The sequence below is a fragment of the Phaenicophaeus curvirostris genome, chromosome 3 (assembly GCF_032191515.1).
Source record: "Phaenicophaeus curvirostris isolate KB17595 chromosome 3, BPBGC_Pcur_1.0, whole genome shotgun sequence".
Taxonomy (NCBI): Eukaryota; Metazoa; Chordata; class Aves; order Cuculiformes; family Cuculidae; genus Phaenicophaeus; species Phaenicophaeus curvirostris.
The window spans coordinates 58784905-58801521 of NC_091394.1; the positions used below are offsets into that span (position 1 = coordinate 58784905).

Below are 16617 nucleotides of genomic sequence, written 5' to 3' on the forward strand. Positions count from 1 at the left end.
TTTATCCAAAGAAACTCCTTTGGTCCATGAGACCAGTTGAGAACTGTGCTAGTGGAAGGAGCTTATTACTGGAGTACCAGAATCCAAGTCTTATTTTTAATATTGGCAGTATTTCTTCATAAATAAACAGCCATTGTTTATCTGTAACAGTCTTTTTGATCCTAGACATGATCTTACAGGTCTCCAATTCACACCCATTTTTTCCTTGAGAGTGATTTACTTCAGGTAAATGCACAGAACATCAGATTTTGGGTTCTCTGACACACATTGCTGAGCTTTGGGTGCTGTGTGTTGTTTGAATTACTTTCTAGGAAAAAAAAATAAAGGATCATCAATAGTATGAAACTTCCTGTAACACTGTAAACAAAGGAAACCAGAGGATTATTCAGGTTTCTGCCTATAGTTTAATCTTTCCCACAGTAACTTAGTTATGTTAGATTTTTACTGTAAAGCTCTTGCCTATATTGTAGTTTACTCATTACTTACGTATAAGCATTAAGTTGATCCCTGATCCACGTGTTTGCTCGCTATGTAGTTTATTGCCATTAGTTGAAGATGATAGCTAGCCTGTTAAGATTCCTAAATAATGGGTGAAATCCTATGATTTTTAGGACTGTGACAGATACCTGACGGATAACACTGTTCCCCTGAAATATAGAATACTTTTTTTTAACTTAAGCCAGTTATCTTTGTAATCTGACACACTGTAATAAAGGGCATTTAGCAGTGTTGATAAACTTGAACATTTTATATGTTAACTCTAGTGATTATATTCCTAGCCTACAAGAACAGTAATTGTTAACTTTTTCAGTGTCTTCCAGTTGTAGATGAAAAAATTACTACAAAGAAGAAGGAGAAAAAGAGGAGGAAAAGGAATAAAATTGCACTGCGAGGTATACCTGCCGAGATTGCTGCTGATCCAGAGTTGGCCAAGTATTGGGCACAACGCTACCGGCTGTTCTCTCGGTTCGATGAGGGAATTAAACTAGACAGAGGTGTGTTTAGTACAGAGTTCACTGACTTGATGGTGTGAGATGTACCCAGACCATTGGCCCTTCTGGCAGTTTATTAATGATTTTCTTATAAGAAGGGCTTTACTGAGTGTGCATTTGCACCTTTGAGTAAATTCAGTCCCTCAGTGGGCAGGCAAACAAAAATCTTGGACTTCAGTAGAACTTCTAGCTTGGGACATCCCTGTTTGTGTTAGTCCTGACATCTACCAAAGATTGTACTGTACCCAAAGGATGTGTTATCAGGACTTCTGTGAAACTCAGTGACATTTTTCTGTATCTTTTATTTTATTAACTACTTTTATGAAACTTCAAAATATGCTGATGGATCTAGTTTTGTTACGTTTTCTCTGACTTATTGCAGTTACTGTCAGGGTTACTTTTTTCTGTTTACACGTAAATTACTTCCAAATCTTCAATTTATAGGTAAATGAGGAATCAGGATTACTGGTTTTATTGGTTTTTTTACATTGAGTTTGTTGGTTTTGTAAGCCTCATTCACCTCTAGTACTTTCTCACAGAAACATGCATGTTATTTGGCAGAGCAGATCTTGTTGTAGAGAAAATAACCTGTCAGACAGGAGAGAACGTATTTCTAGTTTTATTTGTAACAGAGCATAATTGTGATGCATAGTTTTTTGTAGCTGTGTCAGTGGATTTGTCCTTGGTAAGCCAGAATCCTCAGCACCAGGTTCGACAAAGCCACTGCTGAGATTCAGGCATATCAGTTTGCTTCAGTGAGACTTTGTTTTCTTAGCAAATTGCTGGACTGCCCAGAATTTATCATCGTCAAAGCCTATGTTTTCCTGGCTGAATGTGCTAAGCCAGAATTGTTGGGATTAACACTAAACGTTCAGCTGTGGGGGTGAGGGGTTTGGTTGTTTTTACTTAAGTGACCTTGAAATAAGAAACAAAACTAGATTTCCTTCCTTTCCTTTGCAGAGGGTTGGTTTTCTGTTACTCCTGAGAAAATAGCTGAGCATATTGCTGTCCGGGTCAGTCAGTCATTCAACTGTGATATCATAGTGGATGCATTCTGTGGGGTTGGAGGAAACGCTATTCAGTTTGCATTGACCTCAAAAAGAGGTAAGCAGGCGTTTTGTATAGCACATTGTTTTGTGTCTTCAATCATTTTCCCTAAAACTTTGTGCATGCATTTTTTTTTAAGTGCTTCTGAAGCAACAGAAGCTTTTTTGCTTCAGACTTGCGCATAAGCTTTCTGTTTTTAAAAAGGACCTATAAAGCTGCTTTTCTGCTTTAAGTCAGAGTTGCATTTGTGTTGTACTAGTGAGTTATTTTACATGGCATAGTAAATAATCTATTGGATGCTCTGGAGGTAAAGACTGAGTTGTGTTTGCAGTGTCAGACTGCAGAGATGCCATGCCACAGAGCTGCTGTTTTTCCTAGTTGTTATACTACGTAAGCAGGTTACATGTTAATAGTATTTAAAACACTTCAATAGGATCACCTGTGGGTGAGCAGAAACAAATACAGAAAAGTGATGATAACTTAATATTAGTGTAAGTTCCTGTTGCCAGCTGAGGACACTGCAGTGAATCATGAGAGTGCTTTCTGGAAAAACATTGACTGCTTGATAACTCCTCTACTCATCAAACACTGGTAAAATGGTAGCTTGTACTGCACTAAATTTGATAGGCTATGATCCAGTATATAAATATTTTCTAAACTTCAGCTAGCTTTTGTATTTAATGTCTAAATTTTAATTCTATGATTACAGACTGGCATTTTATTGTCTGTCTTGTGCTGTGTTGGGTTTTTTTTTCAACTCTGTTTTCAATCACCCACGTGATAGATATTTATTTTGAACAAAGGAGAAGACTAAGTTTTTAATTGACGTTGTTTAAGCTGTTTGGGCTCCTGACAAAATTGAAGTTAGAAGGACCTCATCTTTGTCTTAGGCATACAGCCTTACATGTCCATTACTTGAGCTGGGGTGGAGTATTGTCACGATAGTAGATGAATGATGCCCGAAAGTCAAGGCTTCCCAGCTTTGCAATAGCAGCTGGGCCTTCCCAGTCTCGGCTGTGTGGTTTTCCTTGCTCGTTTGTAAATGCATGATTTCTGCTCTTGTTGGAATCTCTACTCCTGGCATGCAAGGGCGCGTCTTTCTCCTCTGAGGGGCTGTAGCTCTGTTTACCATGCCCTGCAAAACTGAAGTAGTTGCTTGCTGCACAACAGTAAATTACAGATCTGACTTTATCTGGTGGTTGCACAGGAACACCTTCATTCTGGTCCTTTGGTCTGATGACATTCGCAGTTAACCTGTGCGTTTGCACTTTGCATTGTTTGCAGTGATTGCTATTGATATTGATCCTGAGAAGCTCAGTCTTGCGCGCAACAATGCTGAGGTGTATGGTGTGGCGGATCAGATAGAATTCGTGTGCGGAGACTTCATGGTGCTGGCTGCTGACCTGCAAGCAGATGTGGTGTTCCTCAGCCCACCCTGGGGTGGGCCCAACTATGCCACTGCTGACATCTTCGATATACAAACCATGATTTACCCAGATGGATATCCTTTCAGAGTTATACATTATTGTGATTTTCATTTGTTTATGAGCAGTTTTCTCCTCCCTCTTCTGACTTGGGATTTGCACATCCAGCTGGCTGACTGGGGGTGGTATGACCAGCAGCTGAAGTCCCAGATGTACCATGTTTGTTTAGTCCTTCTACCCCAACCTCAGCTATATGACTTTAAGCACCTAAAATTAAATATTTTTTGCTATTTTTAACTTTAAAAAAAGTCATAGTTATTCTTAAAAAATACTGTAGAGAGTTGTAGTAGCTTCTTAAAGCATTAATTCAGCAGTTTTGAGTCCTTTGTATTTTGTTTAAAATAACCAGAAGTAATCATATAGCTGTGATATGTGTATATATAGGTGATAATGAGGTACGTGAGCAATTACTTTGACACTAATTCTACTTTTTAATTGATTATATCTTATTTTAAATGTCTTACTCAAACTATTCTCAGTCATAGTACCTGCCTATGACTTGGGAAATCACAGAGTGCAAGCAAAATATTAATGTATAAAATCACATACTAACTTATTAACAGCAATATTGAATATTCATTCAGCAGGGAAGGTATTGACATAATTGTTTCATCAAATATGAAGTATGGTGAGTTTTTTCCTCAAAAATAATCTCAATTTTTTCCTTTTTGGGTAAATTTAATCAGATTTGTAGAAGTAAGGGAATCTTTGTATGCATGTGAGAGAGATTCCACAAAAATGGATTAGAAAACAGTGTCAAACCAATGTACTAGCCATAAACTAGATTAAAATTTCTCAACTACTTCTGTGTAGTTCAGTAAAATTGTCTTTAAGAGTGAGTTGGGGTTTTTTCTACTTTCTATGGCAATAATTGTGAAATAGTTTCTGCATTTAAGACAATACTAATTTCTGCATTTCAGAAGAATGCCTAACTCTCACACTCAGTAGGCTAACTATAATTTAATTGCATAGTAAGTGAATTTGGGGCATCCTTTCAAAACAAAGTAATAGAAAGCGATTTCTCTTTCTTCATTCTTGTTTTTTTCCTTTACTGGCTTCTACGTTTGAAATTTTCAGGCTCTCCAAGAAGATCACCAACAATATTGTGTATTTTCTACCTCGGAATGCTGACATTGACCAGGTGGTACTTACTGGATAAGGGCTTTATAATTATAAAAAGCTCATCTGGCTTAAAACATAAGTATTATAAGCACAAACTTCAGACTTTTAAGTCTGTTCAGATGAAGCAGGGTGGGGGGGTGTTGTAACCTTGAACCTTATATTAAGTGATTTATTGTTTGCAGTACTTTTGATATATTTAGAAACAGGAGTAGTAAATTATTTCCATGATTTTAATACTGTCCCTTCATAAAACGACAGCTTGGAGCTTCTTACAGAAGATTCAAAGCCAGCAGATTTTTTTTAAGTACCAGATGGATACATCATTATAAAAGGGAAAAGAAATGTTTTAACTGTGTCTTAATATCTGTTAAGGTGCCGAGTCCTAAACTTTTCATGGCTTTCAATTTGTGAAGGAGGAAATCACTGTACAGCCTGAAGTCACTACTATCACTGATTAGTAGGTCAGAGACAAATGTGCCACCAGAGGTGATACCAATGCTGCCCACGCAAGTATGTGGTTCCCTATGGGCTGCTTGCATTGCAGTGATTAGACAGATGCATCACCAACTTGATGAACACACAATTTGTTTCACAGGGCGTAGAGGAGGGTTGTGTTAGAGATTTTTGTTAGAATTTTTTTTTAAGTTACTAGATGACTGTAACAATTCTCCTGAGTGTCTGGTTTAGTTTCCTCTGTATATTTTCTATGCTAATTATGTCTTGTAGCTTTTTACAAAGCAGAGAGCAGTGAGATATTCTCACCTGCAAAATGCTGCAGAACTTCCCAGAATTATTTCCTGCTTTTCCAAAACATGGGTCTGATTTAGAACAGGCAAGGTCTCAAGCACATGATGGCTTCCAAAGTTACAAAGGTGGCAAACGGCTGGCCTGAGAAATAGGCTGAAATTTGTGTGACCTGAGTATTAACACACTATAAGCCTGTGCTACGCACAGCACCATTTGTACAGCAAGTGATGATTTGGTTGCATTTTGCGTTTCATGCTGGGGAAATGTCAGTGGCTTATGAATCTTTGAACAGGGACCTTAGTTTTAGGCAGATTTCTCTAGTTTCAACTTCTAACCACTGCTTTTTATCCAATGTTTCGTTCCCACAATGAAGAATGACCATACCATGCTTCTGCTCTGCTCATGAGCACTTTTTACTGGTTTTATAAATGAGCAAAAGCATCTACATTTCACTTACATTCCCCCACAAGTGCATCTAAGAGCACTATCCACAGGCTTGCATCTCATAGAATCAGAATCACCAGGTTGGAAGAGACCCACTGGATCATCGAGTCCAACCATTCCTATCAAACACTAAACCATGCCCCTTAGCACCTCATCCACCTGTGCCTTGAACACCTCCAGGGAAGGGGAATCAACCACCTCCCTGGGCAGCCTGTTCCAGTGCCCAATGACCCTTTCTGTGAAGAATTTTTTCCTAATGTCCAGCCTAAATTTCCCCTGGCGGAGCTTGAGGCCATTCCCTCTTGTCCTGTCCCCTGTCACTTGGGAGAAGAGGCCAGCACCCTCCTCTCTACTTGTAGAGAGCAATGAGGTCTCCCCTCAGCCTCCTCTTCTTCAGGCTAAACAACCCCAGCTCTCTCAGCTGTTCCTCGTAAGGCCTGTTCTCCAGTCCCTTTACCAGCTTTGTTGCTCTTCTAATCATGTAGAAGAGTTTGGCACCTTCGTGTGGCTGGGTTAGGTGTCTTTCCACCTCTATATCTTGGTCTGTTGGACTCTGAATATTGCTGATATGCTCTGAGTGTTCCTTGGTGTACATCCATGGGTTTGCCTTTACACAGATGGCTGAAAAATAACTGTTATTGCTGAAAAACATGGCTTTGTAGTTACAGCCTAGTTGTTAAAAGCGCATGTCTGGAGGTCTGCTTCAGTTTAGTCATCCAGGCTATGGGCTACTCTGAGGAAGAGAAGTCAGCTCCTCATGCCTTTCTCTAGATTGTGTCAGTATAAGGAAGAAAAAAAAACCCTGAAGTTTGATGATCTGAGAGTGGGGAAAGAGAACGTGACTCTAGTCCAGTGTTGAGGGAAATGTAGTCTTAATCCTGTGCGGACAGAGGATTGTCAAACATGATTAGCCCAAACATAACCTTAGTGGATACTCTGGTCCACAGGAGGCTGATTTATGGGTTTGCTTGCCGTCAACTCTGGCTGTATGAATAAAGTTTCTGAATTTACTGCTACTAAACTTACAGGGCTGTGTATCTCCAGAAAAGAGTTTTTTCATTGAAGTTTTCTAATGGTTAGTATAGACAGCTGCCTCCTCAACTTGCTCATGGGTTTGCTCTGAGTTTTTATCCATCTTACTTTTCTCATGAACCAGATAGGGTGGCTTCTGTTGCAACAACTGCCTTGGCAAGGGCCTGTGGACACTGTTGCTAGGGTGTCATGATGTAGCTTGGCTTGTGAATGTAGGCTTATAAAAGCTTAGTGAAGTAAATCTGACTCATTTTTTTCAGGAGATTAATACCTGAAAACTGAATAACCTGTATGAGGCAACATGTGTTGAACAGATAATATGATGCCTTAAATTTGAATGGAAACTTAAAAACTTAAGTTTGATTTGTAATGACATTGCTCAGGCACATAATATTTGCCTCTTCTGTGTCCTCAGAAATTAGCTCTGTATACTCATACATGTATGTAAGGCTTTCAGAGGCCACTTAGGCAACCTGTTATAGGAGCTAACAGGCTTAATATGTAAAGTGGCAGTTGTTAAAACTTAAATACTCTGCCTCTTGTCTCTCGTTTCCTGGCTTGAATGTACAACCAAGGTGTGCTTGTGTGTTTTGTCAATTAAGATTGATTTAGGAACTGACTTAATTGCCATTGCAATGAAGATGTTTATACTGTCTGTAAGCCAGTGTATTAGTGCAAGTTTGCTTGTCTGACGGCAGATCTCAAGGTGGTGCAAATTTTGTGGAAAATACATGCTGGTTTTTGCACTAAAATAGCTAACATAGAATAGGGAACCTGCTGCTAGTGTGAAAGCAGGTGGTAACTGACCTTGTCCTGGCTGTTTCATTCATTGCCTTGGTAGGCAAGGCATCCAACCTTATTCCACATAATTTTATTGCAAAACCAGTGCTTATTATGTCTGCAGGCACAGCATTTTTTGTGTAGAATTAGTCTTGTAAGGAGATATGTGGTTCTTTGAATTCTCTTGCAAAAGTCCCTGAGTGTAGGTGGAAGATGAGAAACGACCATCTGTACTTCTGCCTCAAGAGGGAGCAGTACACCAATGAAGTATAGTTGCTGTGTTTCTAAGAAAGGTGAAACATTTCCTTTAATTGCATCAAATCTCCTTGTTTACAAACATGTACTGGTTATGGAATTTGTAGTGTGTACAGGTACATTTTTAGGCCAAACCAGTCTTGCAAAATATTATTTCTAATTAAGGAGTTATCAGGAATTATTATTTGTGTGCACATGTGCATAAAATTATATTGTTTTATTAATAGTACCTTTTATGTGGCTTGTGTGACAGCCTTATTGATACCCATCTCTTTGCAGCATCTTTACATCCAAGTCTCTTTAAGTTATTTTCATATTCTTAAAAGAAAAGAGCGAGAGTTGTAGAAACTACCAATTGGAAGTATATTAATACTGATTCAGTTCTGGGGGGGCTAAACTTGTATTGGGCTGCCAATGGTGGTTTTGAAAAGCAAAACTAAAAGTTTGGCCCCCTTAGAGTTCCCACAAAGTAGGGAAGAATTAGAAATCACTGTTTCAAATAGGCTTACATATTAAAATCAAAATTATGCCCAGCAGAATGAAGTGAAAACACTTGATATAATACTTGGGTAGTTGAAAGCTGTTCTTGACTTCGATGAGAAGAATTAGTTGTGTTGATTTATGCTGGTATTATATAAGAGAAAGAGAGTAAGAATATACATGCCTTGGTAAAATGCAGGTGAAAATAGAACTCCTTGCCCTGCTGTGTTGTTGATTAATTCTTGTGGCAGCAGGGAATTAGGGAATGCTCAACCTTCCCCAGCATTCTTCCTCTTCTTGGCAGGGTTCATTTCCACCAGATCAAGGGGAAGGAAGGTGATATCTATGGGACATCCTACATTTAGGTCTTGTACTCCAGCAAAATTTAACAGAGACCTCCAGGAGTGCTTGCTTTGTTATGCACAGTGGGAAAAGTACGTTCGCCTCTGGGACTGGGGCTCATCCTAAGTAGCTTGATCTCTTGTATGGCTTGTTTTCTCTACCAGATAATACTTCTGTATCTTAGTATTTGCAGCAAAGGAAGAGGAACCTGGGATTTATTATTGGAGGTTCTTCTTAATGGTGGAATAGCTGCTTTTCACCTCATTGTAGAAAGCATCCTCAGCTACCTAAGATACCAAAATGTATCTTCTCAGGTGTTCACATAGTGATAATCCTGACTCTTCTGCTAAGCTATGTGAGTGCTGCCATTGTGATAATTGTTCTCTCACTGGTGGTCAAAATGGGATTGGGCTGCATGACGACTCCTCCCACTAAACTGATGAGCCTAAAACGTTGGTGACCTGGCATGTTGTAAGACAGATGATCACATCAGCATCTTTACCAGCCTGGCCAAGTTTGAGAGGCAGAGTACTGAGGAACCAGGAGTTTAGTACTTATTCTGTCTGTGAGTGGTTAACTGCTCAGGTACTGTATTGTGCCCTAGTCCTAAACTTCTTCATAGTTCTTTGAAGACCATCATATTGTGCAAGTTTATTGATGGTTTAATTTCAGAAACTGTTTATTTTCTTTTAGCACAAAGACTATCTTATACATATGTCTATTTACCATGGGATTATCTTGAAGTGTCTTTGATTTTTAGATGCTGGAAATGCATATTTAACATCTCAAAGATGTTACGCAAGTTTTAATTTTGGGTAGCGTGTTATAAAAACATATATATAAAATCAGCAGGATAATTGAGACAAATTTTCAGATAATGTTTCAATCTATTAGAATAATACTGATCTACTTTTGAGATGAAACACTAGTGATTTTGCTAATTGAAGATGTTTCTGAAAGTAAAATGCCTTCTTATTGTCCAACTTGAGAGTTACCTCTTTGAGTTGGTGTGTTTTGGTCTGTCCAAGCTTTAGCCTGCAACAAAAGAAAAAAAAATACAACACAATTTGAGAAAGAGATTTACTGTCCAGAGATCTTTCTTTCTGTGTGGGTGAGTTCAAGCATAAATATAGGAACCCTCAAAAGGATATAGGCATGCTCTGCTTTGAGTGTTATAGCCACCATGTTGTGAAGTCACAAGGTGGACCTTTTAAGCTTGCTATTCAGTTTTTGCACTAGTGGCCTTCATGGTGGCGTGGGGTGTGAGAAAGGGCCTAGTCAGAAAGTGTCAAGAACTTTTCAAAAGTGGAGTGACTGAAAAAACAACCCCTCTTAAAAAATTTGAGTCTAGCTCACAATCCAATGTTAATACAGTTCCAGTTTCATAACAGGAACTGGTTTTCTGTATTGAAAACAAAGCCTTTTCCTGTTAAGAGTTGCTATTAAACTTCTGCAAAATGTCCTCTTTTTCAGACAACTGTATTTTGCAGTCGTAATAGGGGTAACAGAGGAAGAGGAGCAATGATACTTCTTCAGTAATACATTTCAAAGAATATTCTTTCTTTTAACCATTTTTGAGTAGTATTTCTTCATCAAACAGTGTGTGAAGTTTTACACTTCATAAGGTGTTGGAGTAAGTTCGTAGCAAACTTTATGGTTAGGAGAACTGTTAATTGTTGATGGCTGCCCACATTGACCATAGTTCTGTAAACTTGACAGACCACACAGGATACCTCTGTTTGAAATGGTGAGCAGAACAGCGTGGCAGGTGGAACCTTGGCAGGCTGATGGGGTTTTTAGGTGGCTGAAGATAACTTATTGTTCAGGGCCTGCAGGATAACTTTATTCCTATCCTTAAAGCTTTAGTGAGCAACTCAAGGATTTTAACTTAAACCTGTGCAAGGGAAAATCCAGTCCTGCCTTTTAACTTTCAGTCAAGACTGATTTGTTTTAAACAGTAGTCAAGATTCTAGCACTTCAGCCTGTGTTCTCTATGAATACATCACTCTGATCAATGAAAGAATTTTCAAAAATGTCTGTGTTCTTTGAACTGACCCAGGTTTTGAGGAGCGTAGGTCCACTGGAGGAGTGCAGGGCAGTGGGTGTGCTACTTGAGAATTGAACAGCATTGGAATTTGGAGGATACAGTCGCTGCTTGACAGCAGCTGTGTGGTGGACGCAGCCCAACACTTCACAGATGTCTGGGAGATCCAGTGAAAAGTGATAAATGTGCACCAGCAAGGTGTTCTCAGGCGTATGCTCTTTTATCTAAATTATTTACGGTATCCTTCTACATGATTCCTACTCGTTGACTTCATCTATATAAACTGGGATCATAATGCAAATTGGCAGGTGCTCTGCACTTAAACTAGCTAGTGATTTAATTGTTACTAGCTGGTTGTATTTGTGTCCATGATGAGTTGACCTACCAGCAGTCTGTTTGATGTTGCATAGGTTTGTAACATGGTTCCCACTAGGAAGATCTTATCAGCAGCATTTATTCACTCAAGATAGTGTTCTTCAACAGAGAAGCAGAGTGAGAAAGATTTGCGTTAGTCTTTATGCACTGTAGATAATTCTTTTTTTTTTTTTAATCAGTCACTTTTCAGACATTTTCCTGTTGTGTGTATTGAAAACTTTGTGTGTCTTGACTGTTTGCAGATTTGATGGCTGGTACAAAACTATAAATGGGGTAGATTTCTGGGTTTGTTATTTTTAGGGATTAGGAGGGGGGTGCTTGGGCTGCTGGGGTTTTTTTGTTTGTTTTTTCTTTTTTAGTTGTGTGTGATAGCTATGCCTAAGTGAGTGTAATCATCTTACTGTTGCTGGAGCTTTTGCTGTTCTAAGTGTTGGTCACAGACCTGGCTTATGTTCCAGCTGCTGCCAGAATATAGAAATTACCTTTTTGTTCCTCATCTAGTGCTGAGAGTGATTCCCTGAGCCCAAAATTAAGCAGAGTGATGTTGACCCTGGTAGTCATACAAAAGAATACACCTCATGCAGGTGCTTTTTTTTGTTTTTCTCCCCTTGCCTTTGTTCCCCTGTCATCTTTATCGTCTGCTTTGAGAGAATCTAGAGGTAGACACCCAAGCCTTCTGTCTGCAGGTCTCGTGCCTGGATGGGAAGGTGTTTGCTGTGTTTGTTTTTAAAAGTGAAATGGTTACAAATGACTCCTCAGTAAAGACTCCTTCCAGTAAAGAGAGTGTAAAGATAGGCAAAACTTTTATTGCTGTTGTTATGTTTGTTTATTTTATTTCCGTCTGGTGTCATTCCCAGAACAGAAAGTCATACCAGAGAGATCAGTTTAAAAACAAAAACTACATGGTAAACTCTGTGAATTAAGACATTTGATGGGAGACTGACTTTCATTTAGCTGTGACTTTAGATGAGATTGGTGACTAGAGACCTAGCCAAATGTCGCATTTAGGACTAAATATAATAATGAGCAAAGCAGGGAGTGAGAGACCAGGAGATGTTCTTGGGTTCATTTTATTGTGTTTTTAAGATGCTTGGGTATCACAGGAGTTGGCAGGTAAAAGACTGAGTTGATGTATTTCTGCAGGCTCAGCATTTTTAAGTGAACATAATTGTGTACACTTCAGCTGTAGCTATTGTGTTCATAACAGCAGCTTTTGAGGAGACAAGTTTAAACTCACCTTACATTCCCTGTCCTTTACAAAAGATAAAGCCAGAAGGTAGTTGCAGCATATGCAAAGCCAGATCAACACGTCTAGGTTTCAGTCTTCCTGAAGTTCTTAGTGCTTGAATACTGAATTTTAGCCTGCCTGTCTGAAGTTTAAATAATAAATAAATCTCTTCCTGTCAAAGAGTGGCAGCAACACTGTGGCAGTGGCATAATTCACCTGCAGATTTTTTTTAAAATGCTGCCTGAGAGCATTTTGTTTTATTACAGTTGGTGTAAAGAATGCCATTGCATTTCTTTCAAATAAGTTTGGATTTTTTTTTCCCGTAGCCTTTGGGTTGTTTTTTTTCCCCTCTGTTTATAAGTGTTGTGTAAAATGAGATGAGTGACAGTGTCCTTGTGTGACTTGTTATTAAGGCAAAAAGCTCACATCTCATACCCTAGAAAAGTTTTTGGAGGGGCAATAAAATAACATCAGAGGTTTTTAACACAGTAAACTTAGTTCATAGCTGGAACAGATAGGAAGTTACCAAAGGAATTTCAGTATGATAAAAAAAAACTGCAAGGCCAGCAGGAAAACCTTTTCAATTCAAAACCACACCTGGATAATAGAAAGCAAGTTTGTACCTTAACTTGTGCTCCTAAGATAAGCTTCAATGTTCATTTCCCTTTTCATATTTCTCTTCTGATATGTCATATTTTAAAATTTGAGACCCAACTTCCTGGCTGCATTTTTAATGCTCTGCAGCTGTGGTCTGTTTCCATCAGCAGTCACTGAACTGAAAGACAAAACATCCAGGTGAGAGGGACTTGGGGAGGCATCCCTTACCTCTTCTGCCTGAGGGGGCACATGGCACATACAGAATTACCCAGCAGAGCAAAGGAGACAATACCTCCCCCCACACCCACCCAGTATGTGGGTTCAGGCTGCAGAACAAAAAAGGATGAGGAGAGTTGTCATGTTTGCACAGGAAAATGCAAAATAAACAAGTTCTGGTCTAGTCCAATTATTCTAAGAAATGAAGAAGCCTTTTTGTACTCGCCATTGTAGTTTGCTGCAAAAACAGGAGATGCATGTCAGTATTTCTAAAAATAGGTGAGCACCTATTATAAGCATCGTTCCTCAGTCTGCTGTTATTTTTAGAGGGCATCCCTTTGCCAAGTTGGCACCTTTCTGAAGCTTGTTGTGTGGCAGGTTTCCCTCGTTACACCATCACAGCTGACTGAGCCCTTCCAAGGAAAACTTGGCAACTCCTGTGTAATTAAATTTGCAAATAAGCATCATCACAGAGGATTTGCATTTCTCTTCTCTGAGATCACGGTGGGTTTAGGAACATACAGTGCCAGATCCATCCCTGCTGAGCTTAGGCCCATGTGCTTATTTAGATTTTTGTCACCTCTGGGCTTATGAAATGCTTTTGGTAGTCATTTTGAAATTAGTCTTGGGTGTTGTGGATTTAACACTTAGAGACTAGACATGGCATGTGTAACTTCTCAGGTGTCCCTCAGTAGATGCCACCCCTCAGCAGTGGAGAGACATTTGCCTGTGCTGCTGCTGAAGCATTTTCCTTGTATTTTGTCTTCTAAAAGAAATGTTGGTAAACACTTGTGTTTGATATCAATGTATTAGTCATAGTTAGATGTGGTTAGTGACATAAATTGTGCCATGAAAGCGGGAGTATGTAACCCCAAGGCAGTAATTTCAATATTCTTGTATTAAGTTGACTAATCCAATTTAATGTTTTAGAATACTCAAACACCATTGGCTACAAAATCTCTACTGGAAGGGTCATTCCAGCTTTTATTTGTAATAAATTAGAAGTACAAATTTAATATCTACCTGGAAAAAATACAAATTGCCTCACAACGTTAACTGCTTTTAGGATTTCAAGCAAGAAAAGATAAGTCATAAAATTAACATTCCTGATCGCTTGCCAATTTCGGATTCTTGTGCTATTTATAAATCAACCAGCTTCTGCTTTTTCAGTTAAGTGGCAGGTTCCTCTTTGACAAAAACATGGAGACTTTTTTTCCTATTACCATTAAACTGGAGTATGAAGAAACTGCTCATGCTTCTGTTTTTGTAAGCAGAAACGAAAAGAGAAATTAAAGAAAAAAAGCCCACACACAGAAAAGTAAATGACTGGTTTAGAGCAATGTGGTAATTTTCTGAGCAAGTGAATTAAAGTTCAAAGTATAGTTTAGATTAAACTGTTATTTCCTCCTGATAGTGGGCTGGTTTATTACTTACAGTAAAATAGGGGAAGTTCAGCATGTTTATATTTAAACCTGCACTAGAGTCAAATCTCAAAGGAGTTTAGTAGTGTTAATAATGCAACCTGAACTTTAAGTTTTCCCTGCCAACATCACAGACTTCTTGGTTTAAAGATCAGTTAAAATGTACTGCAGGCTTGTAGATGTTGATCACTTTGCCCAGGAAGTTTCCCTGCATAGGGAACTATAGAAATAATTTCCATGCAGCAGGCAAGGAAAACAGAAGCATGGAAAAGAACTGGCTATGGAGCAGGGACCCACACCACATCACAGGTCCCCAGGGTTCACAGTGTGGAGGAAAAAGCAGTTGGTGCTCAATTTCAGTAGTGTTCTCTTCTGTCTGTGCAATTTGTCCTGGTGAGAAATCGGTGGCCTGTATGACTGTGGTCTTTCAAAGGAGTGGTGTCCTTCCTGGCATCAGAAGGCGGAACATGAGAGAGTATTGCATGCTCCAGTCCAAAATGCAGTCTGCTGCAAAATGTTTTCTGTCTGGAATCATTAAGCATTAAAGGTGTGCACTGGGCTCAGTCAACAGAGCATGAACGGTAAAATTCTCACTCCAGTGATTGTAAACACAAGAGCTGGGACCAGCACTGCCTGACAGGCTCTCCCTGCCTGCAGCTACTCAGCTGCCCCACAGCCTTACCCTCAACACTGCTTTGAGACTCCAGTGCACACAGCATTATTTTTTTTTGTTCTTGTAGCAGCAACAACAACTGTAACTTTTTTTGTGAGCTTCTCTGCCTGATTGGAGTTAGTTTTGTTTGAGTTGTTACCCTCCCTTCCCCTACCTCCACCTTCAATGCAACCTTTGTTTCCTGATTCCAGGATTTTGTTTTGCTCTTCCCCTAAAACTTGGGATTTTTATACCTTCAAAAGCACAGTTTACAGTTTGCTTTTTGCTGCAACTGGGTGTCTCAAATCCCAAGTACCCTGCAACCCAGAGTCTAGCATCTCTTCACAGCACGTGAAACGATGACAATCTCTAGTCTGAAGTCCTCTGATTTTTGTGGCTTGGGATGAGGGAGGTTTTTTAGTCACAGGAAAACCGTGAAACTCTTCTGCAAGTAAAAGAGGACAAAAGGCATTAGGTGCCAGGGAATATTGTCACTAGTGTTAACAAAGCCAGAGACTGGTTTTACGTATTTCATGTGAATAAAAGGTTTGGGGGGTTGCCTCTTCTCCTGTGCATTGATTGATCTGCTTTTTGTTATTTGTTTTTCAGGTGGCTTCCTTAGCAGGGCCAGGAGGTAAAGTTGAAATAGAACAAAATTTTCTCAACAACAAACTGAAGACAATAACGGCTTATTTTGGTGATCTAATAAGGCATGACATCTCCTGAACTCTGTGTGGATTCTTCCAAATGCAACCTTCCTGACTGCTGCTTTGCTTAAGCTGTTGTACAACTGGCTGGTCAAAAATGACTTAAAGCCATTTTACACTTTAATTTCTGTTTACGAGAAAAAAAAAGTTTTGTTTATTGCTACTGTTAATAAATGTTTTGTAGTAATTTTGACAAATTTCTAAATATAGGGTAGCGGCTGATGTAGGAAAAAAGATCTTTATAAAATGCAGTCTTGCAAGGTTCAAGTCAAACCAGTTGAAGGGGGATTCAGGATTTCTTTGCAACTCTCATGTGTGCTACTCCTGTAGTTGCTCTCATTTTGAGTGTTCAGAGGGTCAAAAAGGATAGCCTGAAAGCTGTTGTGTGTCAAGAACTGCTGTCTGTGCTTGAGAAGCAAATGCATCTGAACATCAGGTGGAATGTGAGTGTCAGGTACATCACCAGAGGTTCACCCCAGTTCACTTGTCTGGCTCTGTGCTCACTGGGGAACCTTCTCAGCTTTTCAATGGAGGATGAAGGTCCCTGCATTTATTACAGTGGGTGCTCTGGCTTGCTGCAGCACAGGGAGAGAGTGGCTGGCAGCAGGGCTCTACCTTCTGGGTTTTGTTATTTACTTTATTTTTTTCCACT

At 39.3% G+C, this 16617-nt stretch overlaps 1 protein-coding gene across 2 annotated transcripts in view; it reads left to right on the forward strand.

Moving 5' to 3' along the window:
• TGS1 (trimethylguanosine synthase 1) overlaps positions 1-16152 on the forward strand; it is a 29481-nt gene extending 13329 nt beyond the window's left edge. Inside the window, exons 9-13 of one of the 2 annotated variants that reach the window (XM_069854131.1) lie at positions 822-995; positions 1953-2096; positions 3324-3540; positions 4586-4664; positions 15868-16152. In XM_069854131.1, coding sequence (XP_069710232.1) covers positions 822-995; positions 1953-2096; positions 3324-3540; positions 4586-4664; positions 15868-15984 — 731 coding nt within the window. In that variant the 3' untranslated portion in view covers positions 15985-16152. The remainder of the gene's footprint in view (positions 1-821; positions 996-1952; positions 2097-3323; positions 3541-4585; positions 4665-15867) is intronic. The other variant, XM_069854132.1, reaches the window with a different exon arrangement.
• The last annotated feature ends 465 nt before the right edge of the window (positions 16153-16617 follow it).